We start from the raw sequence: 27,001 nt of genomic DNA, 5'->3' as shown, positions 1-27,001 counted from the left end.
GAGTTGTCTCAAACTAAACATCACAGTCTCTTTTCAGCAATCCCAACCCGGTTACTCAAGATAATCCACAGAGTTTGGTGTGAGGAGTTTCATGTAGGACCTATTTTTGTTTTCTACCTGACCACACCTGCCAACCAGATAACCACTTTGAAGGAAGACTGCATCCTGTAAATAAGCTAACTAAGCTAGCTGACATTACAGCTCAGCCAAGGACACCAGTAATGTTTACATCCCACACTGTCACAAGAACAAATATCTTGTGTATGATGAAATACACGCTTCGTCCTGCGCAGTCATTAGGACTGCAGTGACTACACTGGTTTCAAGGTATATTATGATATGCAAATTGAAGGTTATTATACCGTGTAGATTTGTTTGTGTAAGGTATTCTCTTCCCATCTAAACATATTTACATTTTAAAATATATATCAAGTTTCATGTCTGTTCGTACATGTATTTTGTAAAATTATAAATACAAAAAAATGTCTTTTATTCCTTTCTAATTTAAATGGCTATGTAGTACTATACACTACGATACCGTGAAACCATGATCTTTTTATAACGTTGCAACCAAAGCGGTGATACCGTTGGTGGGTGTGGTTCAACAAAAAGAAAATAGCTCCTACATGAAAGTGCTGTGGATTATCTTGAGTTACCAGGTCATGATTTCTAGAAATATACATTTCTCTTGAGTCAAATGCAGTTTTTCATTCACTCCATCTAGTTCCATTGTATCACAACATCTCCTGTGGCTGATACCTCAAAAATAGCAAATTTATTTGGGATTTTGCAGTGAACTGTCCCTTTAATGAAACATCTATTTCCTTTATTGTATTCAAAATGTCATGTGTTGTGTTTTATATAAAACACAATGAAAGTATTTGTATGAAAAGTCACAGGGTCAAATGATCGCTCCTGTATACTTGCATCTGTGTACTTGTGTACATATAGCGAACACAGTGCGTGTTTGTACACAGGTGTTAGAATATGTGCAGCATCATCCTCTTACCTCCAGGGCTTTCCTCTTACTGTTGAGCAGCTTGGAAATGTCCCGTGCCACTCTCTCCACCAAGTCCTTGGGGTTGTTTCTCTTGATTTCAAACTGACTCTTCTTCTCGTTATAAATCTGCAGACGGAGAACAGAGAAAATCAAAGATCGGGTTATCCAATCCATTAGCTTAATTAAGAAGATCACAGAGGAACTGTTGGCTTATTCTCAAGGTAGCACACAAGACGGTAAACATTTACTGTCGAGCAACCAGTGTGTAGCCCGCCATTACACCCATAAGCCTCAGCACTGTAGCAGAATTAAACACAGAACAGAGCCCTAATGGCAAGGCACTTAGCTAGCTAGCTGCAGTCTGGCAGACAGGATCAAATTAAATAAACGCAAATTCCAGCAGATCCTCACTGCTGGGTGAACACCTTGCATCCCCACAAAGTTAACTCTTTTGGAACTACAGCAAGCAGTTTTATTTACAGCTTGGAGACTATATGTTTGTGCTAAATCAAAAAGGTTACTGAAGGCAACCCCAAACCAAACAGGCCAGAGAACTCATGAAGGACCATAATCCTATGGTTGAATTGCAAGTGAATTTTCTCTCAGACACAGCAATATACTTAGAACTCAGACTGAATAAAATCACAGAAGACCCACTTAACAGATACGGACTTGCAGACTGAAAAAGCAAGTAAGAGAAATGGGTTCAGGATGCCAGAAAGGACTGGGATGTTGGGAAAGGAGGGTCATCCTGAGGCAGGGCGACAGATGCTTGGACCGCTGACAGAGGAAGGTACTTGGGAGATTAGTCCGCTCCCCCTGGAAGAATTGTGAAGGCTGACTCAGCAGCTCGGGCTCTCTATAGGATCTGTAGTCTTCAACGGAGCACCACCCGAGGGATTACCACTTATCCTGCTGCCCTAAGACACTGCAAGACCCACTTTCACACCATAAAACCATTTTGTATAGTTCTTCCGAAGAAATCCAAGCAAAAGCCTGTTGTTGGATATTTTAAAGCAATTAGTGTCTTTGAAAGTTCTAAATGTAAGGCTGAAATGCTGCATTTACTGTGGTTGTGGGTCGAGTTAATTCCCCTTGCTCTGAGGTACTATAACTAATTTCTTAAATTAATTGTTTAGCCACACTTTATACGGAAGCCTTAGTGCATGGGGATATAATGCAATACAGTTCAAAGAGAATAACCATAATCACAAATAAGTAAAATCAAGAATCAAAAGGTACATATTTAGCTTTAGTTTATGTTTGAGTAGCAATGAAACCTAAGCTAAGTAATTTCTATTAATACTGTAAATTGTATTTGCGACTAATAGGCATCTAATAGCCTATATTGTTGCTATAGGTGCTAAATCTGCAAAATATACAGTTCTGGTCTTCTTCATTACTGAAATTGAAATTTTGTATTATGCGCTCATTTACATGGATAACTAAATAATCATGGTAGGTGTGCCCTTATTCCACAAAGGATCTCAGTGGTCAGCTTACTGGTTTCAGAAAAGCATTAAAGTTAAATCCTTGTGTCGTGGCAGAAGCTTTTAATTAATGAAGGTATCAACTTCAATTTAAATTAATTCAGTTCTTTGTGTGTCCCTACAGTTTTTGCTTGTGCTGCTCATGAGACTGCTTGAAGCAGATTATATTAGCCAACTGGACAGGTCACAAGTCTCACAATATACAGAGGTGTCAGGCCAGGTAGAGTGCAGAATTGATTTTGAAATCATTCCAGACAACAGGTTGGTTGAATGCTGGCTTTGCAGGGGAGCAATCTGATAAAACAGAAATGTGCAGGAATGTGTTTATTATATCAATATTGTATTCTCACTTCTTATTTCTTATCGCTGTGCATAGGAACCTCAAGTGCGATAGAATATTTTGTAGCTTATGAAATATTTTGCTGTCTTTGAAGGAAAGGATATTTAGAAAACAATTTTGAAAAGAAATTGCATACACTTGATATCTCAACTAAAAGAGGGTTAGCAAAACAGTGAGTATAGATACTTAAATTCATAGTGGGAGTCTAATTTTGTTACAATATCTTGAAAATATCAGTATTTGATAATATGCTCAATACCAAGGGCTACAATGATTTCACTCAGTAGTTAAATTGCATTGTGGGTGATGTGAAAAGCAATGCATTGGTCTAGCATTGCACAACTGTAACACTGTTGGACTTATTATGGGCAGTTTAACAATAAAATAAAATAAAACCAGAGATATCACCTTGTATTCCATTCTTTTTCTAAACCTGCTGCTTACCTTACCCACAGTGCAACTTAACCACTGAGTGACATCACTGGAGGCAATATATCAGATTACTGGCAGCTTCCTCTGGAGCCACAAAAGGCTTTATGGTACCTTTTCCAAATATCTAGTGGGAAACCTGTAATCACACTTTATTGTGTAAAAATTTGTGGAGTTATCCTTCTAGGCCATACAAATTATTCTTAGTAAAAGATTAATATAACAAGGCTTGCACAACAGCATCTGAGATGATTTAGTCCTGACGTTAATCAGAAGAGTGGGTGGAGGCGGGTTTATGTGGGCGCTGCAGTAGTGTGTGTGTGTGTGTGTGTGTGTGTGTGTGTGTGTGTGTGTGTGTGTGTGTGTGTGTGTGTGTGTGTGTGTGTGTGTGTGTGTGTGTGTGTGTGTGTCTTAATTTGTTGTCAGAGAGGAGGGCGAGCAAGAAATCTCAGCTGGTACTAGAATCGATAATGTGGAGAAATGGGTATTGAAACCTTTACAAACAGTCAGAATCGATATGTCTCTACATAGCAATATTTATGACCGCATTAGGTTGCAGAAAGCTGTTTCCTTAGTCCAACTAAGAATTGGTTGATTCAGGGGTTGATTCAGGTTCCTGTTGAGTTCTCATCAAGACATGAGATTGGCGCTTTCATTAGCAGAGCGATGTTAATGAACAAACATTTTGGTTTGTCGGTGTACATCAGACAAAGAACTTGACCTTTAGAAAATTCTCATCTCAGGTGACCAGCATCCTTTTTGTGTGGTTCGAACCTTGTGAGAACTAACATCTATTCATCTCCTTTAAGTAGGTCACCAATGCTCTTTTCAGGGCTGAGTAATATGCCAATGACACAGCAGATTAATGTCACAGATTTAATTCATGAAGGAATCGAGTCAAACATCATCTAACAAAACCTATACGTAAAACTGTGTGTCATCATACTGAGCCTTACAGCTTACAAAGAGAAAATAACTCTTTGTAATGAGAAACTGCCCAGAGAACTGATGCAATCACAATTTGTCAGCAAAGCTGTAATGTGTCTCCAGGAAAAGGAGGTATAATAACGGTCAAGCATATCAAATACAGGGAGATGTTTTTGAAATGTCATTTTAAAATATGATTTTTTTGTGGTTTTACTGTGTGATGTGGGTAGTTGGTTTCCATTTCATTTCATTTCAGCCAAAATGAAACCTTTACCAGTCCAGCAATTGGATCAGTCATAAAGTTTGCAAGTATGATTTTTATTCCATTTATTAAGACCACCACAAGCAAATGAAGATACACTTTGCAGTGAGATGAAGCATACCTGACTATCTGCATCCATTGTTAGTTTTACTGTTCTACTGTGAGCACAATTAAAACAAAAAGACTAAATCTATCTGTGAAACATGCCTTCTCATGTGTGAGTAACCAACTTGTAAAGCTGGGGACAAAAAACTTTCCCTTAAGTCACTGAATGAGTACAGATGACACTTTGAGTGTAACTACACATAACCTTTGACTCCATCATTACAGTGGCCACAAGAATTTACATTATCTCTAGAAAATAAAAAAAATAAAAAAAGATATTCAGTCAAGTTCATCCTCAATTTTTGGCAAAAGAATTGCACTCAACATATGAGTGCATGGAGGTGGAGAGATTCTGTAACTGTACAAAATCATACAAAAAGAACAATTACATGATTCGAAACGGCATAACTGCCACCTACTATGACACACCTACTCTATAAAATGTGGGAAAAAAATGTAGAAATGATTGTGAAAAATCTGACATCAAGTCCAATTATTTTGTCCAACTGACGGACAGTTGGACAACTCAAAGATTCCACTCAAAGATTCTACATGTACTAACATAAAGGACAAAGAAAAATAATAAATCTTCACATTTAGGATGCTGGAACTGGTAAATATCTTGTGTTTTTTGCTAGATAGATTAATTGATTATCAAAATACACCCATTCTCTACATCCTAGACTGAACTCTGAACCAGGGATGTGAAACATGACCTGACAACACTTAAGCTCTGCCTGTTCAACTGGACCCAGAAGAAAAAACAAACACTGAAGCTCACAGTTACCTGTGCGTGTCTCTACATTATTATACACCGAAAAAAACCAAATGATAGAGGGTGAAAAAAATCAGAAAACAGGCTGAGCGTGGTCATCACTGAAGGTGAGCATTGCCTAACAGTCTCCTGCAGAATCACTGCTACAGTTGACTCTGTTTACAATGAGCAAGTCATTTGTTTGTATTTATGAAGAGATTAACGTCATTAATCAATTAAACAAGACCATTGTGGCCTTGGCTTTCAGTAACTATCTGGGGTGTTTGAGATTCAATTGGTGAGCCTCACACACTACAGCACACATTAATTAGCACAAACATGATTGAAATCAGCACATCGTCGGATTCTGAAGTCCAATGATTGAATGTTTACAGGCCAAACATTCTCTTCTAAAACTGCCAAAGTAAGATCTCTTGTTTGTTATGAAATATTATGTCTATGGGATTGATGTGTTGATGTGCAGCAATTAGGGAAGGCAAACACTGGCGTCCATATGATCCGTCTCTGTCGAGCTGAAAGCTGGGCAGGCAGCCAGAGGCAGTTTCCTTCCACTGGCCCACTGAGCAGGCAAACCTGGCCCCAGAAGCTCGGACCATGCCAGCAGAGCACTCTGACGAGATTGCCTGGTGTCTTATTTTGGCCGCCTTCTGAGGGGATCAGGGATCCTGCTTACTTTCAAACAACACTGTTAACCACTTTTCAAAGTGAAATGTGAAGGTGAAATCTGCAATCTCATACAAAAGAAAATCTTTGTAAATGTGATTTGTTGAGTGAAACAGGTGGTTCAATTCTTGCAGTTGTTTTTTCTTTCATTTTGTGCTTCAGCTGCTCATCCTGAAAAAGTCATTAGTCTGCAACTCAACAGTCCATGCAAGCACACACACACACACACACAAAATAATTAGTCATTACCCCTCAGCTCTGAATGTGGCAGTCCTCAGACCTGAGACCAATGAACATGTGAGTATTCACACACATGAACATTGGCGCATACACTAAAACACACACTCATAGTGACACACACCATTTCAGGGGGCTTTTTGTCAAGGTGGAAGAAGCCATTAACGGAATCTTATTAAACCATAAAACAAGAGCGAAGTTTTCTCCGCTCCATTGACGGACTACAAACCCCTGACTCCTTTAAGCAATGCATTTTTCAAGTCGATTTAAAAACCATGTCAAATTTGTTTTTAAATCAATATTCATTTCCTTAATGTGAGGTAGTGCTCTTTGGGTCTGCCTCTTTCTGGAAGCTTCATGGCAGTCTCTGGGACATTACAGGCAGAACCTTCTCTACTCTGAGCTTAGAAACAAAACACAAAAGCAAAGACAGAGATCAATAAGACTCCAATTGCTTGTGGGGGATTCCAAAATATTTTTTGTATTAGTAATCGTACACAGTAAGGTCCAATTTGTCTTTATTGTGTACACAAAAAGGAGCAGAGGGATAGAAAAACAAATTCTAATGTGAATTTCCATTACTCGTCCTGCACTCTCCCTGTGTATTTCGGGGTTTTAAATGATTCCAGCGTACTGCGTAATTGTGCAGTCTCTGCTACTACAATCATCAAACAGCCTCATTGGAAAACGCACTGCTTAATTACCTCCTCAAAGCACAGAGCCAGTAAACCATTGAGAAATGAAGTCAACCAATGTCAGTGTGGTCCAAAATGTATGAAAATTAGCTGCCACAACACACGCTCACAAGCAGACACTACTGAACTGATTCATGTCATATAAATATTTGATCCAGACAGAAACTACTGATTACTGCTAACTTGTGGATTTTGTTACAAATAACCACATCTGCTGTTTGCCAGGGGACAGAAAATAAAAGCACACAATTCATTATTACCATTATCATCACTATGAAACTCTATGAAACTTTGTATACTAAGTAGGGGTTGTCACAATTCTGCAAATCCATATATTATTTTCTTTTGTGCACCCCTGTGTATACTATACTATTGTTAGATTATCACATCTGGATTTGTAATGAGCAAGAAACCACATTTTCAATTTCTAGAAAAAAAGAGAAAAAACTGCTTGACTTCATCCTGGTGGCTTTTTCAGGTTATAATCAGGCAAGTTCAAAAAATATTTACAGAATAAAGATTCCAGAGTGCAACAGACATATCATCCTTAAGTGATTCAACAGTATAGAACAAGAAATTTAGTCCATTACAAAAGGTCAGTTTGGCAAATCTGTCCTTAGTAAGCCGTCCTCCCAAGCGCATCAATACTGCATCTCTGGCAACGTTAAGTTCAGTCCACGCCCCACGAGTAAACCCTTTTCTCAAAAAAATCAATATGATCTCTGAAACATCTCTGACAAAGGTGGAGTTTCCTTCATACCTGTCAGTTTTTTGTTTTTGTGCACACATGATTAGAGTCCAGAAGGGCAGCTATAGTTTACAGGTAAGCTGGCTGTGTCGCTGCAAATTCCCGGACAAAACACTGAAAGCTCATTTTGATCGTTTTCAGTTTTGGAAAACACAATCATGACTCCTCAAATACTGACATATTTCATTTAACAGTTCTGAAGTCAAAATGCATACTGTGGACCTTTTTCACAATCATCTTATATTACCTCATTATTATCATGTTATTACCTCATTAATGTCACCATATTACCATTTTTAAACTAAATATTGAACGGATTTCCATTTAAGAGCTTGCAGGCTACCATATTCTTACCAAAATATTACTACAGTATTTCTAAACAATTTTTGACCTATCATTCAATTTATGTTCCCAGTACTACTCTTTGTTTTCAGCCCCTTATTACCCTGTTACATACATTTCAGTTAAATACGGCCAAAAATGTATCCACTGTCAATAACAAGCTTTAACCTAATTATTACCTCATTATTATTAAACTATTTCCCCACTATTACAATATTATTATTGAGCTGTGATGTAAAGTGCTACCACAAGTTCAATTTAATGTTGTGAACTTCAACCAAACATTTTAGAACATATAGTAAAACATGGATATCATCTTACAACACTGTAAGAAATACAAAGATTTAAAAGAAATTCTCTTTGAAAAACAAATAATATATACTGGCTTTATTGATTCTAATCCTCAGAATCTAACTCATATATATGGGAGCAATAGTCAGTGTGCAGTATTGAACTATGAGAGAGAAGAGAGTGATTTAGAGTGAATATGGTTAAAATGTATTTTTTAACTTGTGATCATCTATTTAGCTTTTTTTGTGTAAAATGAAAGTATTCAATAACATGTCATTTAGCTTTTGCAAAAAGTCACTTCAACATTGATGTCAATAAATCTGAATTGATAAAGATTTCAAGCTCTGATAGTCATTGTTGTATTTTTTGTCTACTCTGCATGTCTATATAAACAGAACAGGTGGTGTATCAGTATCATATACCTGAGCTGCTGCCTGCTCCCTCAGCGTACGTTGGCGTGACACCAGTGCTCTGTATCCACCTACACAGTTTCCCCGTTCTCCAGTGACCTATGTATACTGTACAGCACAATCTGCCAAATAAACAGCGCTGGTATCACATTTTCTGCTTTTTTTTTTACAGTGACTATGGAAGTTGTCCTGAGGCCAGTCTGTTTAATTCTTATCATCACCCTACGTGAAGTAATAAAACAAAGTAATACAAAGACCAACAAATAAAGATAGATAGTACTATAGTGTGCTCATCTCTCTGGCAGTTTGGCCATTACAAGCTCCTGTATGGGGCAGATGATGTTCCTGCAGATTTGAGAGAAGATTGAGCTGTGCTGTCAACCAGACAGAGCTCCAAAAGCAGCTGGTCCGACAAGCAGGTTGGAGGAGCAGTGGGTGCAGACCGGCATCACATGGTAATGCAGGCCACGATAGGCCTGAGGAGCTTTAAATCCCCTTCAGCTAGAGGTTGGAGATGAGTGACCATCAACGCTGAAGGGCCATAAGCACATCAGCCTGCCTGAAATTATATTTAAGGGCTTTAGACCTTGACTCGCTCACAGGTAATGGGGCAGCTATGGGAGAAAAACCAAGCACTGTGGCGGGCAACTTTACTGATAATCATATGCAGCATGTGAGTCGAGGCAAACCACTTGTAGGTACTTGTGAAAAACAGCAGGAACACAATTTTGGTAAAAATACAAATACAAGATCATATAAAACAGAGAAACATACTTGATGTTAATAAAAAACGTAAAATTAAAAATGCTTGTAATTGTCTATTTGCTTCATTGAGTTGCTCTACTAGACTGTACACTGAGTCATATAAGAAAAATGTATGCAGTGGTTAGCGTTGGAAATATATTTAGAACATTTAAAAAGCAGAAATACAATTATTGACTGCATGAAATATGGATGGAACTTTGCAGTCCTTGCTTCTCCCTTGATTTATTACCTCAGTTAACGGTTTCCTAATGAGTTCATGGTCTCCATAGCAAGCTTCAAGTCTTCTTCAATACAACATGATGTTTTTGTAAATTATGTTCTCATTTAGAGTAAAGAAAAACTTAATCGGAAAATTAACGAGTAACAATAGTTGTGAAGTAATTGTAGTGGAGCTGGGGGGCAATATTACCCTTTGAAATTTAGTGGAACTGGAGTATAAAGAGGCAAAAAAAAAAAATATATATATATATATATATATATATATATATATATATATATATATATATATATATATATATATATATATATATATATATATATATATATATATATATATAATGGAAATATTAAAGTAATGTACAAGCGCTGTTGTATTGAGTGCAGCCCATCATGGATTATGGACCCGCCTTCACAGTGTACATCCCCACAATATGAGCACACAAGCTATTCTAAAGAGAACAAACACCCACTAATTTATTCATTTATTGACTTGAAAGTATATTGATGATTGATGCTTTTCTTCCACCAGAAGATTACGGGCACGGCTAAGTCCCATTATACAGACATGTCAGATCCAAGCAGTATTTTACAGTATAAAAAAATAACCAGCTGAAAAGAATAAAATGGATGTGTTTTGTGCTGCCCATCCCTTTTGTAAAGAGGAATGATAATTCGTGGATTGGAAAGGCTGTGGAACAAATTAGCGGTGTTAATCAGTTATGCCGTTGGCTCGAGGCTGTGACGCCTGGACAGCTTTCTGTGTAGGCCTGTCATTCTCACAGGAAAAGAGGAGAGGTGGCTCTGCAGAGAGCCACTGACGGCCAATCGAACCTTCTGCTGCTAACGCTCACACAGGATACAACAGAAGTAGCTATGCCAATCGGCACCAATATGCTTTCTCTGGCAATCAGGACCGTCAAATACACACTGAAAATCTCCCACACACGCACAGTGAGACATGCAAATGTGCACATTCACAAACTCACACTAGCACCCTCCATGCCGCTCATACATGTCACACATACTCACATTCTCATCATTAGCCATGATGACTGGTTCCAGAGTGCCAAGCTCTGAGTGTCACTGTAAACACACAGATGGGAAGACAGAGGGTGGCGAGACTCCAGAAAATTACTGTTAAAAAGTGATATGCAGATTCAGCTGGCTCCCAACACTCATCTAAGAAGTCCACTGCTTTGCAAGTCAATCCCCGTACTCCTCAACTTTAGTGGCAGTTTAAAAAAGAACTTGCATAAACTGCATAAAAGAAAAAAAAAAATACTTGTGTTTTTCAAAATGGTCCTCCTTGTCATCAACACAACAAAGTAAAAACAAGAAATGATAACAAATGAAAAAGATTTTCTGTCTGCTTCTGTGTTAAGACTTATTTGTTGAATTTTTCGCTATGTTCACTGGTAGCACTGATGTTCTTTGGTAGTGTTGATGTTATTGTCCCTTCGTCTTAGAGACAGGACTGCTTATCTCTCCGTGAAGTCAGCCACAATAGGCCGCGTCTGGCTGCTGCCGCACGGAGGGTGACAGAGACAGATGCCACATCATTAAGGAATATTAGTGGGCTCTGCCGAGCAGACCCAGCATCCACAGGCCCCGGGAAGAGTTCAATAAGAGAGAACACATAGGGTGCAGCGGCCCCTCAGTGGAGCTCGATAAGACAGAACACACCAGAAGCCTCTCATAGTTCAATAGGACTGGAAGCCTCCAGAGGAGTCCAGTCAGATGCGCAAAAGGCAGGGGCAATGACTGTTACTGTAGTGTGTCAGGGAGGTATTCTGTCCCGAAGAACAGGAGAGAAAAAGTGGCCATGAGTGTCAGCAAATGACATGTATACAGCTAATCTGCCATCTGCTTTGATGGCAAATACTCCTGACAGTCTACCAGGGCTTGGCACTGCATCATACCAATGGAAAAAAAACACAGTGCAGTGAGTGGTATCTATGTGATGCAATATTGGCCAAAAACAAGAATTTTGAATCCTGATTTGCATTTTTCTTTTACAAGACTTCCTTTCAATTACAGGATTTTTATTCAGTGAATACAACAGCATATTCACCGCTTCCTAAAACCTGCCCACGAACTGCAATTGTCCAACCATAGCTTAGCAACCGTAACTAAGAACAGCAAGTCTGTCGGGCTTTGGATTTCTCCACATGCCGCAGCACGGGGCTCTGTTGTGGAATGATAACAATTTAAAGTGTTTGGAGTGTGGCGTCTTGTTTTTTTTTTTTTTTTTTTCCAAAAACCAAAGACACAGTATGAGGAACAGATTAAACTGTGTTTACGTTCTTTAACATCAGCTGCAGTTGTTAGCATGTCAAGCTAACTAGCATATAACCTAGAGTAGTAGCCTAGGATCACTTTCAAGGCTGTGCAGCACATTACAAAGATTACATTAGCTGATGGATCACGGGTACACATCCAGCACATGAACGCTGTGGTATTTTCTTGTATACTTTCCATTTGGCAGCATTTTCTTTTGCTCGTAGAGTTAGGCTAACATAGCAGTCTGGCCTTTTACAGGATTTCAGGAAGTTAGCTGATACTCAAACACAGCTCAGTGTGACATGATTTCGATTCTAAATCAAGAATCTATCGAAATTAGCTTTTAATTCAAGCGTGCCAGCTTGTGCGCGTGTCCAAAGAGGGGGAAAGAAAACATCAAAAACACTTCAAAGACAACACAGCTAGCTTACCAGTAGCCCGCAGCTACACTCCCAGACATTTACCCAGTGTGCGTGAAGAAGATCAGCTGGTTAGTACTGGTGGTTATCTGAGATGATGGGTTTGCTTTTTTATCACAGATCTTATTCTAGTTTGTTTGGGAAGAGAGTTTACTCTATACTAGATCTTTTGTTGTTTATCATTCGAGCTGCTGTTGTGAAATACCCATAGCTTTTCAAAGAAGAAAGATGGAAGGATTTGATAATGTGAATAATAGCTAATCAAGTTTTGAGTATCGTGACACCCCTTCACAAAGCCATGCCAGCTCGACCAACTAGCTCATGTTGTTAATGGGGAAATGAGAGCTGTTTAAAAGCATAGCAGGTTAATTTTCCACATATCTGTTGATGATACATTTCATTAGAAAGCCAGTACATGCAAAAGAAACAGACATTATCGCACCGCAGCCTCAGAGGCAATACAGTGTGTCAGTGCCAACTCAGAGCTAGCTGCATCCGGGCACTAATCACAGGAAACAAAGGCTGGGCTAAATATTTACATACACCCCTTGGGGAACGTTTGAGATTAGAGAGCGAAAGAAACAGAAAGATGACATGGTGGTTGGGAAAGTGGGGGCTGGCGTCTGTAACATTATCAGAGGGATTGTCAACTGGTGATACACACAGGTCTGAACAAAGGAAAACATTATTGATGCGCATACAACTGCAACCACACACACGTGAAAAAAACACCCCACAGAGACGGGAATTTGAATACACTCAGCCTTGTCTAATCTCCACACCGTATTCACCTGCAGGTACTGTGGAGTCTCATTCAAACGTAATCAGCGCATTTAAACGTGCTGTCTTCACTGCTTCATTGCATCTCACCAACATCCCAAGTGATGTGATTATCATCTTCATCCAGAGCTCACTTGTGTCACATTATACAAGATCTAGAAGGCCGTTGAAAGTGCTTGTAATTCAAGTTTTAGTGATTGCCGTGACTCAGAGATCCGAATCACAGAGCCACCACCCAATTCAACTGACCACAGGACCAACCAAGATCTGAGTGAAACTGACCTTGAGCACAGTGAACATTAAAAAAAAAAAAAAAAAACATCAAACCAAAACAGATAAAGCATGCCAATGTGACAGTATGAGAGGGGATATTCACTATGCCAAGCTATGGACGGAACACACCAACAGGCCAACAGGACCAGCTGGACAGATGGAGCCCACAGCGATCTTTTAACTGCCCGCTTTTGTATCTATTCATTAATTAGCCCTGTCAGCACAACCAAGGGGTTACGCAGAAGTGGCGTGGGATCGCACGATTCAACCGGACCCGCTCGGAGAAAAAACAGCCAGCCAGTTGGCTACTACCAGACAGGAGGATTCATGGTAAGTGACTTGTTGGAGCGAGGAAGGACGAAGGGAAATGTGGGGCAGCCTCCTCCCCTCTGCTCCTCTCCTCCCTTCCATCCTCAGTCAGGGTATTTGTCTTTTCGACAGAGATAAACTGCAGCCTTTTTATTAACTTGCTGATGGTAGGGAATTGTTTTTCCCCCCCATCCACTAGGTTTTCTCAAATAGACAACCGCACAAATATCCTCCCTATAATTCTTCCTTCCACTATTTCTCTTCTTGTCTTGACTTCAACCCCCTTCCCATTTCCTACCTCCTATTTAATACTTTATGTAGCTCTAAAACTGGCTGCATATTGTCACAGTAATGTGTCAGGCGGGGCTGCTGTATATCAAACATACAATCATCCAAATTTCATTTCCCGTCCCATCGCATTAAGTCACAGCAGTAGCAAAATAACACGAGGTGAGTGAGTGTGCGTGTGTGTTTACAGGCCTGTACATTATTTCTTGGGGCATGTGTGCTCCTTGTTTCTGTTTCCAAAAAGACTTCTAAATGTGTGACACTGTGCAGATTATGCTTTGGTATGCGTTTGAATTTGTGTTTGCATGGTTGTGTCTTTCTGTGTGGGCCGTGGAGGTCCTCCTGCTGAGGAGACAGGGCCCCGGGGGGGTTTCTCTCTCTGTGGCGTCTCCTCCACTTCCTCCTCATTTGACTAATTACTGCGCCACTTCCACGCCACTGATGAAGCCTGGCACCTGTCCATCAGTCTAAGTGTGAGCTTGGCTTGTTTCATTCTATTGATACAAATGGCAAGCTAAACACCGTCTCAGCCGGGGCTCTCTCTCTCTCTCATTTCCCAAGTTCTATGCAATAAAATTAATCCCAAGAGAAATAGCCCTCTCTCTCCAAAGCATTCTATACAGCTTCTTGATGATATTAAAGCGAAGACAGTCTTTTCGGTTCATTATGTTTTTAAATAATCAATGTCCAATTGCATTAGTTTTGGTTTGCAGCTCATTGCTCACTCTCATATGTTGGTCCTAGGTCATCCGTGCCAGAAAGTAAAGGCACCGCTGCTTTTTCACGCCATCTGTCTGTCCTCTTCTAAAGCTCATATCCTACTACACTACATACTGCTTCTCCACACGTCTCTGACCATCTCTGCCAAGCTTCAGCAACTAGGTTTGAATCCTGTTTTTACTATGTTGGAGATTGTTTTGAAAAAATAAATAAATAAATAAAAATGCTTCTCTGGCTGCCTTATTGCTCATATAATCTCTGTAAATATGACAAGTCATCTGAAATTTCCACTGCTAAGTTCTCTCTCGTAAAACATCAGTGAATATGAAATGCATAATGAGCTGAAAAGAAGCAACTTGCAGAGCCAGAGACAGTCGACCGTGGATTGGCTATAATTTGGACTTCATAGAGGTATTAGAGCAACAGAGGTCAATGAAGTGTCTATCAGATGGGTGAAAATAGCGTGCTTATTTGGATGCTCGTTATCCAAACAAACAGACTTTGTTTATTGCATCTCATTTTAATATTTAAAAACGTCCCTGTAACTCATCCAAATGATAGCAGTAAGGGGGTACACCATGAACTGTATCTGTAGCTACTCAGCCAACAAAATGTTCTCGATTCGGACTCCAAATGGGCTGGGCTTAAACTGGGAGTAGGTGGTGTTTACGATGGAGGTGGGTGGGGTAACCACAAGTTGTTACATTGAGCCTGAAATTGATAATGGTTGATCACAAGTTGCTATTTTTATTCGAAATCTATCTACAGGGCAAGCCCAGAACTGCTTAAAATTAATGTTCAATAATAATAGTATAGACACAGGATAAATTTGAATGATGTCCAGTCAGCTACCCAAATGACGACTTTTCTGCATCACAAGAATGAATGATGACACATCTTAATCAGATAATATTCTTACAAAGAATATGTTTTGGGCACTTGTTTTATCCATGACTTTGAATTACATTCTTAAGATAGTTTTGTCCAAAACAATTTAAATTGTTTTGTTTTGTTTTATTTTTACCTGAAATACAGTTAGTATTCTAACTTTGGCACTCAGTAAAGTTCATACCTCCACCAAGCCTCACAATCCTCATTTGTATTGACTCAAGACACCAGCCACCTAAATACGGTAGGATTTTACCATCAAGATCCATGTATTAATCCAAGAGAAATTAATGAAAATGTTGAAAAATGTCCTATCTCACTATGTTAGTGTGAAAAAAAAATGATGAATGAATTTGTCCATTTATCTGGATCCGCACAAAAAGATAGAGTTTTATAGCAAACGAGACCCATCTTCCAATAAAGTTGCATGTAAAGTCGTTCAGTAGCTTTTGTATAATCCTTATATTGATATTCAACAGGGAGTACCACAGGGAAACACTGGCACAACATTTGGGCTATAGTATTTCAGATTTTTTATTAAAAGTTACAGCATTACATAACATTAAATATTGCACTTAACTGGAAACATTATTCTATTCTAACAGAATCGTGCCGTCTGTCTACATCAGCTTTGAAGAAACCCCCAGATTTATATCAGCGATTAACGTATTTTATTTTCAAGTATGACATATTTGCTTGGCAGGTAAGCTTTACATCCGACTTTGCAGGCCCAGCACATACCTGAGTGACAGTCACTATGACAGCCATTTTGTTCTGGCCCACTTATCTCTGTCTTACCACAGGCAGAACAGAGCAGAGAGGGAAGAATCCAAAGACAATTTAAACTCACAGTGCAGATTACATTTCAAACCTCCCAGACTGAATATTTAACCCTCTTGCCTCTTGATAAGCGATATGGGGATTTTCACTGACTCAGGAACTCAATTTAACCTCCCCTCTGAGAGATGAGGCTGCCGAAACGTCCTATAGGCTCGCCCTTGGTGATGTCCGAGCCCCTTTTTCCCTCCTCCCCCACCGTCTGACACTAACTGTGGCCGTCTGCTGGGCCTGATAGAGAGCGGCTCCATGCTAAGTCATTACACACCGCGCACAGGCTAATTACACACAGACAGCACCCCCATGTCACCTGCCAACAGGGTCACAGCTTTTAGAAGTGATGGCATTAAGGGAGCAGCTACACAAACCCTGGTTAAGAGATAAGGGATGGAGGGGACGTCTTCAGCGCGCCATGTGTATGCCTTTTGCATGGGCGGGGGTGGACCCTCTACAACCTTCCATATCTAACCCTGCTGGGAGATGTCGGCTCCTTCCTTATTCTTTCCCTCCAAAAAGAGCGGCCGCTACAGCGCGACTCACGGCCCTAACAGGTTTGCGACACTGAACTGGACGGGCTCTAAGTGGAAGGAAGATAGTTCTCCATATTGAACATCACAGGGACGCTTTTACAGCGTGCCAATTCCTGCCAAACTGGCTGTTTCCATGGAAACGTAGCACTTAATGACCGATAACAGAGAACGACCTGGGAGAAAAAAAAAAAAAGAGATGGAGAGAGAGAGAGTTGAGAGCACGAGAGAAAGAGAAAGACACTGACGGAAAGAGATGGAGAGAGAAAGACGGAGATCTTGTGGAACAAAAGAAGCAATTTAGTATCGGAGGACAGCGTGAAGCCTGATTATGTCGTCAGTGTAAATGATCATTAATTTCCCTCTGTCCAGCTGGGCCAGATTAATGCCTACCCATTCTGCAGTGTAGAAAGCGAGCCAGGGCTTAACCATTTCACTCGGCACCCCCGCATCAGCAGCCATGGCCTTAATAAAATACCAGGGTGGGACCACACCAACACCCATACTTATAATAAGATATTTTTCATCAGCCCAACATACTGTATATTACAATTTGACTTTGACTTCAGTTAACAATCAAAAATAAATGCAATATCAAATAATACCCTTATGCTACTGAACCAGTGGTCATATATTTTAACAATTTAATTGAGCTCCAAGGTGACGCTTTATCATAAATACTCAAAACTACTTTCATGCCAAGGTCAGACATCTGCTGCCAGAATGTACTGACACTCGCCCATGTAGCTCTACTAGGAGAAAGTCTCTCATTTCTCAATCCAGTAGACAAAATGACAGGAACAAATGACAGTAAAATGCCATAAAACAGCATCCACTCAAACGCTTCAAGATGAAAAGTTTATCAAGCTTACTGTCTATTCAACTTAATGACAGATTTATTTAATTTCCTGCTCAGTTTTGATAAAAACAAAAGAACATAACAAAAAAATAATCATTTTCTCTCTGGAATGAAGCGATTACAAAATCATCTTTGTGTTGTCCATTTCTTTGTGAGATGATTTCAAACCAATGGTCAGCTCTACTTTAAGTTCCTTCTATATAGTTGTCATTCCCATAATGGCATTTAAAACACAAATACAATCAATAACATTATCATAATTGTGCTGAAGCATACTCCTGGTAAATACCCAGATCAAACCAAAAGTTTGAAGGGGGAGGAAAGTGGCAAGCCATCACCAAGGGCAATTTCTGTGTTATCAAAAGCACACAGCCAAATTAAATCAAGACTCTCAGTTAAGTAAGAAAGAGAAATCTATTAAAGTCAACCCCCTTTTGTCACATTTGTTACATTTTTATACATATCGCATAACAAATAAGTCAAAAACAGTCAAATTAGGAGAACTCATCATTTCTGGTTGCGCAAAATATTTGAGGCTAGCTTGTGCATTGTTTTAACTTTCAAGACCAGGCTCAAGATGCCTTTCTGTGCGACTTTTAACACGACATGTTTGACACAATAGGCCAGTTGTGTGCAACATATGTCAAACCCTTCCTCCACAGACTCCAGGGCAGATTTAAAATGCACTGTGTGATCACAAATCAGATGAGAGCAAACACACAACCAGTGAGCCTTGATGTCTTTCTGCAGAGCTCAGTTTCCACATAACTGGGTCTGATCCCTCGCATCAGAATGTCTGGCTACTGAAAGCCCGCAATTTCGCCGCTTTTTGCATGCAGATCTGATTATTCATAACGCAGGCAATTACACATCCATTAAACCTGCAAATCCAAAAAAAGAAAAAAAAGAAAGAAAAAAAATGGGATCAACAAAAGCGGTCACGTGGTTCACGTTCATTACTGGAAACAACCACAAAATCATGGTTGACTGACGACCCATTATGAGCAGATGGCATTTTAGGTCCTAAAGAAAACTGAGGACAAAATGGTGCCCAGAAACTTAAAGTTGTTGAATAAACTTGTGTCAAAAATGCATTGTAGCTACACTAAACACACTACAACAGCTAAATAAGAAATACAATCTCTAAAAACAAAAAATATATTACAATCTTTTCAATGTTGCATACACTGTAGCCGCATACAGTAATTGACCACATTCAGTGAGGGTCACTGAAGTCAGGCAACAAATATATTGAACATTTCTGGTAGCATTAGACCTAGCAAATATAGTAAATTGGAGAGACAGCTTCCACCATCTCAACATCATTGGCATTAATTACAACTATATATATATTAAAAGTGGATCATTTCCTTAAACTTGCAGAACCGAACAAATTTAATTTAAATTTAATTAAAATGCTCATTAAAGAGGGAAAAATAAGCTAATGCTGTGAGCTAACATTAACATACAGTAGCAGTCGCGTTATGTACAGCAGCTTTCCAAAAATAACACTGGTCATATTTGTGTCTTCACTTCTTTATTAGGATCCCTTAGCTTTGATTCTACAAGTTAGTTGCTAATCTTTCTGGAGTCCCTACGACCAGAACTCAAATTAACATAACAATATCAACAAAACAAAGACAACATACAAGGGTACTGCCAAACAACATAAATCCTAAAAGAATGAGAAATTGAGTATTTTGGTATATGATAATATAATATTCTTCGTTTTTTTTAACATCTAGTGGCATTTTCAATCTACATTACAACCACCTGCTGAGATGTAGTCTGGTGCGGTTTTCTTTTAAGTATTTCATTAAATTACAGTTTATATTACATTATGCCTTTCTACTGTCACATGACTATATTTTGCTTCAGTCAGAGATGATTCATCCACTACATTCTAATAAGACAGGTTCAAGTGATTGTAACTGATTACAGTGTGTGAGTTTTCATGCTGGGTGTCTACCTGTTTTATGAGGTGTGTAATCGAGCTTTCTGTGCCCTAACGTTAAATGGGTAATGATGATCTCCTCTTTCCAGCCTCTACCCTGCAGTTTTCCAGTAACATCATGCTTCACTGTTTTGTACTGTATAGTTGTTTTACAAGTTTTTCTTGCCACACTTTTGGCAGACAAAACCAGACTTTTTGCTTTCTTAGTGAACCCTTTAAATCACTTTTTGTGAATCAACATTTTTGTGCACACTCACATGCACAGAAATATAGGCTTATGAGTCACCCTAGTGTCTCAATTGGTAAAGTCTATGTCCAATCTGTAGAGGCTGTGTCCTCCCTAGAGTGGCCTAAGTTTAATTTCAGTCTATGGCCCTTTGCTGCATGTTGTCCCTCTACCTCAAATAAACAGATTTTCATAAAAAGAATAGGCATGTAAAACGGTCTGGAATCAATGAACATACAGAGAGAACTGTTTGCAGAACAGACAGGTAGCATTCTCAAGCTTTTAGTTTCCTTTGTTAGCCTGACAATGTTGACGCTTCACTAAAAGTCTCTCATTTTGAGCCACTGTTGCTTGCCGTATTCTTTTCAGCAGAAACTCATTTCTGATGAGACGGTTTAGAACAACAAATTCACAGCGACAGAGCGACAGCTTCAATCCCCAAAATTTGTGCGGCATAAACGAAGACAACATTCAAGAAAGAGCTGTCAATCAGCATTTGTGTGTGGCTGTGCAACAATCAATGCCTTCAGTGTGCAGGCTGCTCTTTGAAAAGCTCTACAGACACACTATTAAAATAGAGATCAATGCACAGCCTTGCTTACTATGTTATCATACAACACACATGCATTCACGCCGAGTCCGAGCAACGGCTCTCTACTCATAAAAAACAAACAAAAACACATTTTACACAACCTCTTGCAATCAAGACTCAGACCTTGAAAAATGAGCATGTGATTCTATATCTATGTCAAGCCTGGAGAGGCTTTTATTTCACAATAAGCCACTGCTGTAATGTTCAATTTATCAAACCATTTTTCACAAAAGCAACAGTTATGTCCTGGGAGAATAAAAAGGTTTACAAATGTGTTCTACAAAATTTCAAAGTCAAGAAAGTCTACAGGTTTCCAAAACTTTATTTATTCCCTGGTGGTGGGGATAATCAAGGACATTTACGTAAAATGTCTGTGCCAGAGTAACTTACATAAACCTGCAGTGGAGCCTGTAACATCATAGTTTTGGATCACAAAAAGTCACTTATTTTGAAAATGTGGGTCACCCCAACATTCAAAATAAGAATCTCTGTCACAGAACATTTATCATAGTGCATATCATGGAGAAAATGTCAACAGAATATTACATTTTGATAGAAACTAACATTTGCCTTGGTTCTAGTGAATGTATCTACAGTATATTGGATGCTAGATCAAACCTCGTAACCGCAGAGAGCTGCAGGGAGATAGTGATGAAAGATGTCCCTGCTTCATCATTTTGTGCCAAATGCATGCTCGAGTGTTTGTGTGCGTCAGAAATATTTGAAGCAGAGGGACTGTGAACCAGCCTGACTGATGGCTGAAAAGAATGATCCTCTTTAGAGCCAGAAAGTTTACGCTTTGGTGCATAAATTTGTAAAGCTTCAGTACAAAGGAAAATGTTTCATAAAATTCTCATTCCTCAAGCTGTAAGTTTCAATTTCCACTTTAGTGAGTCTGTCACTGTGGTTTCTTTATGTCTGGGAGAAAAAAGGCAGACGAAGGAGTCGAATCGCGGCTCTTATACCTAAGTTGCATATTTTCTCCTCAGAAATAAGATAATTTCTCCCAAACTGCAGGGATAATGGGAAGCGGAATGTGGTCATTTTAACACAATGAAGACTGAAGTAATATCAGCCAGTTTCAATTGGTCTCCAGTTCCTGGCTAATGTGCACTTTTAAAGATTTCAACTGTATCTCAGTCAGTACATTCATACAATTCAGAACAATAACTGAAAAGTATCGTTCAAGTTTTATAGGCTATTTACCACTATACTAACCCCAATGCAGTTAATGCCACTATCCCTTTGCATCCTACCTTACTTGGAAGAGGATTATGATTAACACTGCACAAATAGCATAACTTAAAATGTTCCTAATACACTATATTTCCAAAAGTATTCACTCACCCATCCAAATAATTTAAATCAGGTGTTCCATCACTTCCATGGCCACAGGTGTCTAAAGCAAGAACGTAGGCATGCAGACTGCCAAGCCATACATCAGCAAGTGCAATGCAAAGCGTTGGATGCAGTGGTGTAAAGCATGCCACCACTGGACTCTAGAGCAGTGGAGACGCGTTCTCTGGAGTGACCGATCGTGCTTCTCCATCTGGCAATCTGATGGACGAGTCTGAGTTCGGTGTTTGCCAGGTGGAGGCTTTGGTGGAGGGGGACTATGGTGTGGGGTTGTTGGCTTGGCCCCTTAGCTCTGGTGAAAGGAACTTTAAATGTTTCAGCATACAAAGAGAGGTTAGGCAATTCCATGCTCCAAACTTTGTGGGGATGGCCCCTTCCTGTTCCAACATGACTACACACCAGTGCACAAAGTAAGGTCCATAAAGACATGGATGAGAGAGTTTGGTGTGGACGAACTTGACTGGCCTGCACAGAGTCCAGACCTCAACCCAACAGAACACCTTTGGGATGAATTAGAGTGGAGACTAAGAGCCAGGCCTTCCCATCCAACATCAGTGTGTGACCTCACAAATGCACTTCTGGAAGAATGGTCAAAAATTCCCATAAACACACTTGTAAACCTTGTGGAAAGCCTCTCCAGAAGAGTTGAAGCTGTTATACCTGCAAAGGGTGGACCAACGTCATATTAAACCCTATGGATTAAAAATGGGATGTGACTTCAAGTGAAATTCTCGCCAAAATGCAATTTTAAGTTCATATGCGAGTCAAAGCAGGTGAGTGAATACTTTTGGCAAAATAGTATATCTAATAACATTTAATTCAATTTGCTAGACTACTGAAGGTATCACTTACAATAAGAAAAAAATGTGTTTCAAACCTTGAAATATTTTTTTTCTTAGCCATTATCAGAAGTTTGTTTTGATGTTTGATAGGCACTTCTACAGGGTCCATGCTATATTGTCACGGTTTGTTTCCCTGTGTTGTAGTTCTGTCTTATTTAAAATGATCCAGTTACTTGTGTGCAACATTTCTCTTAGTGTTAGAGTTCTGAGGTTTCCATTCTGCAGAAAGCTTAATCATGCTAATTCACTGCAACTGCGGCCACACTCATTTCATGGGTGTGCGGTACTTTTTCAGTCATGTGGAAGGCAGGCGCCGGCACAACTTTCAACTGTCCTGTTTTCCTAGATTTTTATCACATCAAAGGTTGTCTACTGGTCTATAACAAAATACACCCCTGGGCTTTCTCTACATATATGGCTTTCTGTATAGCATTTGAAGGTATGTGTAGGCTTGGGTTCTAAGAGAACTTAAGAGTACAGAGAACAAAAGAGTCATCAAGACTATGTCACCCCTGCAGCTTGTTCCAAGTAATAGTGAGTCTGAGCAAGGGCGAGTTGAAAGTGCAAGTGTTGTTACACTTTTCAAAACTCGACACAGCCAGTTACCTGTGGAAACACCTGGTCAAACACAGACTATAATGAAAAGCTGAAAAGTGCACCAAGTTTGACAGCCTGAAAGCCAAACCCAGCACAGGAGCCACAGCTAGATGTTAACATGCCTTAGCATGCTTGGGCGACAAAAATCTAGGTGAGGCATCAGCACCACACAAATGTTTGGTACCTTTGGTACCAGTATCAAATTTCAGATAGCAGTTACAGTATCTGATCAAATGTGAACTTTACGCAATCCTTGGTATGTGTGCCACTAAATTCGGCACATAAACGGTTTGACATTTTCTTGTCTCTGAAAACATCAAGGCTTCATGGTATCACAGTAAAGTCCTTGAATAATGAAAATATGTCTGGTTGAACAAGCACAAAATATTATGTCCTATGTTTTGATTTTTTTTGTTTTTTTTACATATTATTCAATAGAATTCAACATTTTTAAATAACACAATTAAGGTAGACTACACCATACAATAGGTTAACAAATGTACATGGTTTGAATCATCAATTCTTTTTATATCAAGGTAAACACTGAAGTCCTACAACAGGAACATGGAGTTCAAACTGATGTTTACCATATTTGACTGTTTTAATGGTAACCTTTTTGTGTAAAATCCACATTTAACCTCTAAGTGAGCACAAAAGAATAGTGTTGACACTGTAAGTGATATGCATGCAAGAGACTAGGTAGTCTAAACTGGATGTGAATTGGATTAGTAATCGGTAGAAAGAGACACAGGTTCAAACATCGATCCAAACAATAAGAAAAAACAGTCAAGTGATAAACTAATGCATTCTTTTAGCATCTCTGCAGTGTGAGCATATATCAAAGCTTGTCGTATAAATGGAGAGAGAGAAGTGCACAGTTGACCTCAGCCTTGACTATAAACTCACACAGAGGCTGATGAGTTGAGTCACACAGAGAGCTGTGACTAAAAGCTGCTAATTTGAGTGCAGCAGTCCACTAGATACAGAGAGACTCTAACTGTGTTAGACACACATGCCTTTTGAGACAATAGTCGACCGTATCTTAATGGCATTAGAGCCATGGAAAAGCAAGTGACTAGCAGCCACTTGGAAAAGCGACACGTGTAGACATGGTTACAAAGAGCTAAAAACGGGAAATAAGAGCAGATCAACCATGGAGTCTGGCTGACGGACAAAGTGTGTTGTCTGTCTGTGTATTATGAGCTTATGTCGACTGGTCTTGTTGGTGGACCCGAGGTGCTGAGAGGAGTCCCAGCAGAAGTTTTCAGAACTCGTCACATTTAACAGTGAATTTAATAATACAGACCTGGAGGCAGTCAATACATAGAAACATACTTCTGAGCTTCCTTTAATGCCAAAATCGCTTTACAAACACCACACTGGCAGGAAGAAAATCAATTCATGTCACTACGTATGCTGAATGGCTCCTTCCTGTTACTGAAACTTTTTCTCATGTACACAAACACACAGGTACACCTAGACACTCACACACACAAACACATACACACCCACGCCTCGCTGTATGCTGTATTTGTATCCTTGCATCCGTATCACATTATGAGGCACAATCAGTCCTGGATGGACTATTTATCCTCCTCATATGACGCTAAATCTTATCCAATACAAACAGCTTTATCCCTTTTCCCGCTCTGCAAACCAGTAACGTCATCTTTATCTGGAGCAGCTACAAACACACACACGGACACAATGTACAAATGCACCTAGATCAGTTCAGCTGAGTGCAACTGAATAATTCATATGAGGGGATTTACAACAAGGTTTCATTATGGGCAGAGACAAATGTTTGTTTCGGTAGGGTACAAGAACCGCAGGACAGTCTTAACTGAAATGCCACCCTATAAGCAATGACCCATTACCGTTTTATTGACATGCAGAAATATATTACACCAGAAATCAGTCTCAAAATAACTCTGAGAGCCTATAATTGCTTTTCTGCAGAACTCCAGAAACAGCACAAAATATGAGCTCCAATAACTGATGAATTCCATTCTGACATAAACAGTAAAGGTCCTGATACAAGTGGCAAACTTTACAAAACCCATCTTGGAAACAAGTCCCTCTGTGGTAGGTCCTGGCCTCCTTTAGTTAACAGCATGATCTTTACATTTTGAATTGTGGTTGTTAATGGACCATTACTGCCAAATCATTAGTTAATTTTAAAACCTTATTTGCAGAGCGGTAGTCTTATTTTGACTCAATGTGATGATCGAGACACTGTGTCATTAACTTAATCACCAAGGTGACTAAGTGCAGTGCTATGCCACTTTTTTAAATGTATTGGTTATTGGCAGCCATCAGTAGCCACCAGTAGGAGCAGATTATGTGCTATTAATAAATACTGTCACTCCAGTTGTGTGAGGCTGAAAATATAATCTTGCCTCTGGGAAATAACACCTTTAATAAAGATTAAAAATAGCTGAGGATGCATACACTTGTACCTGACTGTCCTACTTTAGATTTTAAAAAAGTAAAAAGTTCATAATTCCTTTACTTTAATTTAGAGGTTCAACTCGGGGTCCATTTGCAATACTAGCATGCTCCAGAGTCTTCATCAGCTAAACTTAATTTTCTCCTAAATTGTCTTCAGCAGATGGAGTTTGCTCAGTTGTCACTGAACTGCAGATGTTCAAACTAAATTAATGATGGCTGAATTCCACTTAGTTGTTTAGGTTTCAGGGTACCCTGGACACCTCAATACCACAGAGCCATCATTAGCTGTTTTAATACTGGGCAGCAAGCCACCAATTTGGTGTCTTTTTTGTGGCTAGGTCTGAGGATTTAGACAGTGGGGTACACTTTTTTCCACCTCCATTGCTATGTAAATCTGAGCTGTCAATGTGCTGGCAATTGCGTGAGATGGGTGGAGGTGTCAATGACGTGCGCTGTTGGAAACCAGGAAACAGCTGATCACAGCAGTCAGTCCATCACTTCATCCGCAGAGGTCAAGATGAGCAACTGGAAAGCTGCTGAGATCCAGGAGATGCTAGCGTCTCCTCGGTCTCTGTCGCTGTCTTCATTGTCTGCTTGTTGCTGTAGTGGCAAGCTACTAACAGTTGCTACTTTCAAATTAAAAGCCCCCTGCTAAGAACCCAGTTCTAAACTCCAATGGGGTGCAATGTAAAGCTGTTATTTTGAAGACAAATTTGACCTGCTTCACTGTTCACGCCGGAATCCGCGCTTCACGTCACGTCACATGTTTACGCCTATCCCAGTGGTAGCCAAGTGGCGGCTTTTTGGAAAAGAAGGAACATTACACCTCCCTTTTAGATTGACAAGGCGGCACACTGCAGTCTTTACCTTGCTGCAAATGTGCCACTATCTAAAAGGGGCTATTGATGCAAGTCAAAATGTCTGCTTTAAAAAAAATCTATTCAGAGCACATTTATTAAACACCCAAACACGTTCCAGACATCCCTTGTTGCAAAAAAAAACCTGACTGTATAGAAGTGTATGAGAAAATGACCTTACTTCTCTCTTGTTTATTACCTCATTAAAAGGATCCTTAGTGAGTTCATGGTCTCGCTACCTACAAGTT

General features: G+C 39.5%; 1 protein-coding gene across 5 annotated transcripts in view; it reads right to left on the bottom strand.

The window, feature by feature from the left end:
* The window catches only part of cacna2d2a (calcium channel, voltage-dependent, alpha 2/delta subunit 2a), a 168,183-nt gene that overhangs the window by 114,164 nt on the left and 27,018 nt on the right, over positions 1–27,001 (bottom strand). For all 5 annotated transcript variants that reach the window (XM_037102137.1, XM_037102136.1, XM_037102133.1 and 2 more), the window contains one exon: positions 1,010–1,126. In XM_037102137.1, coding sequence (XP_036958032.1) covers positions 1,010–1,126 — 117 coding nt within the window. The remainder of the gene's footprint in view (positions 1–1,009; positions 1,127–27,001) is intronic.

The sequence above is a fragment of the Acanthopagrus latus genome, chromosome 6, assembly GCF_904848185.1.
Source record: "Acanthopagrus latus isolate v.2019 chromosome 6, fAcaLat1.1, whole genome shotgun sequence".
Lineage (NCBI taxonomy): Eukaryota > Metazoa > Chordata > Actinopteri > Spariformes > Sparidae > Acanthopagrus > Acanthopagrus latus.
This window is presented reverse-complemented; position numbering and strand designations above follow the sequence as displayed.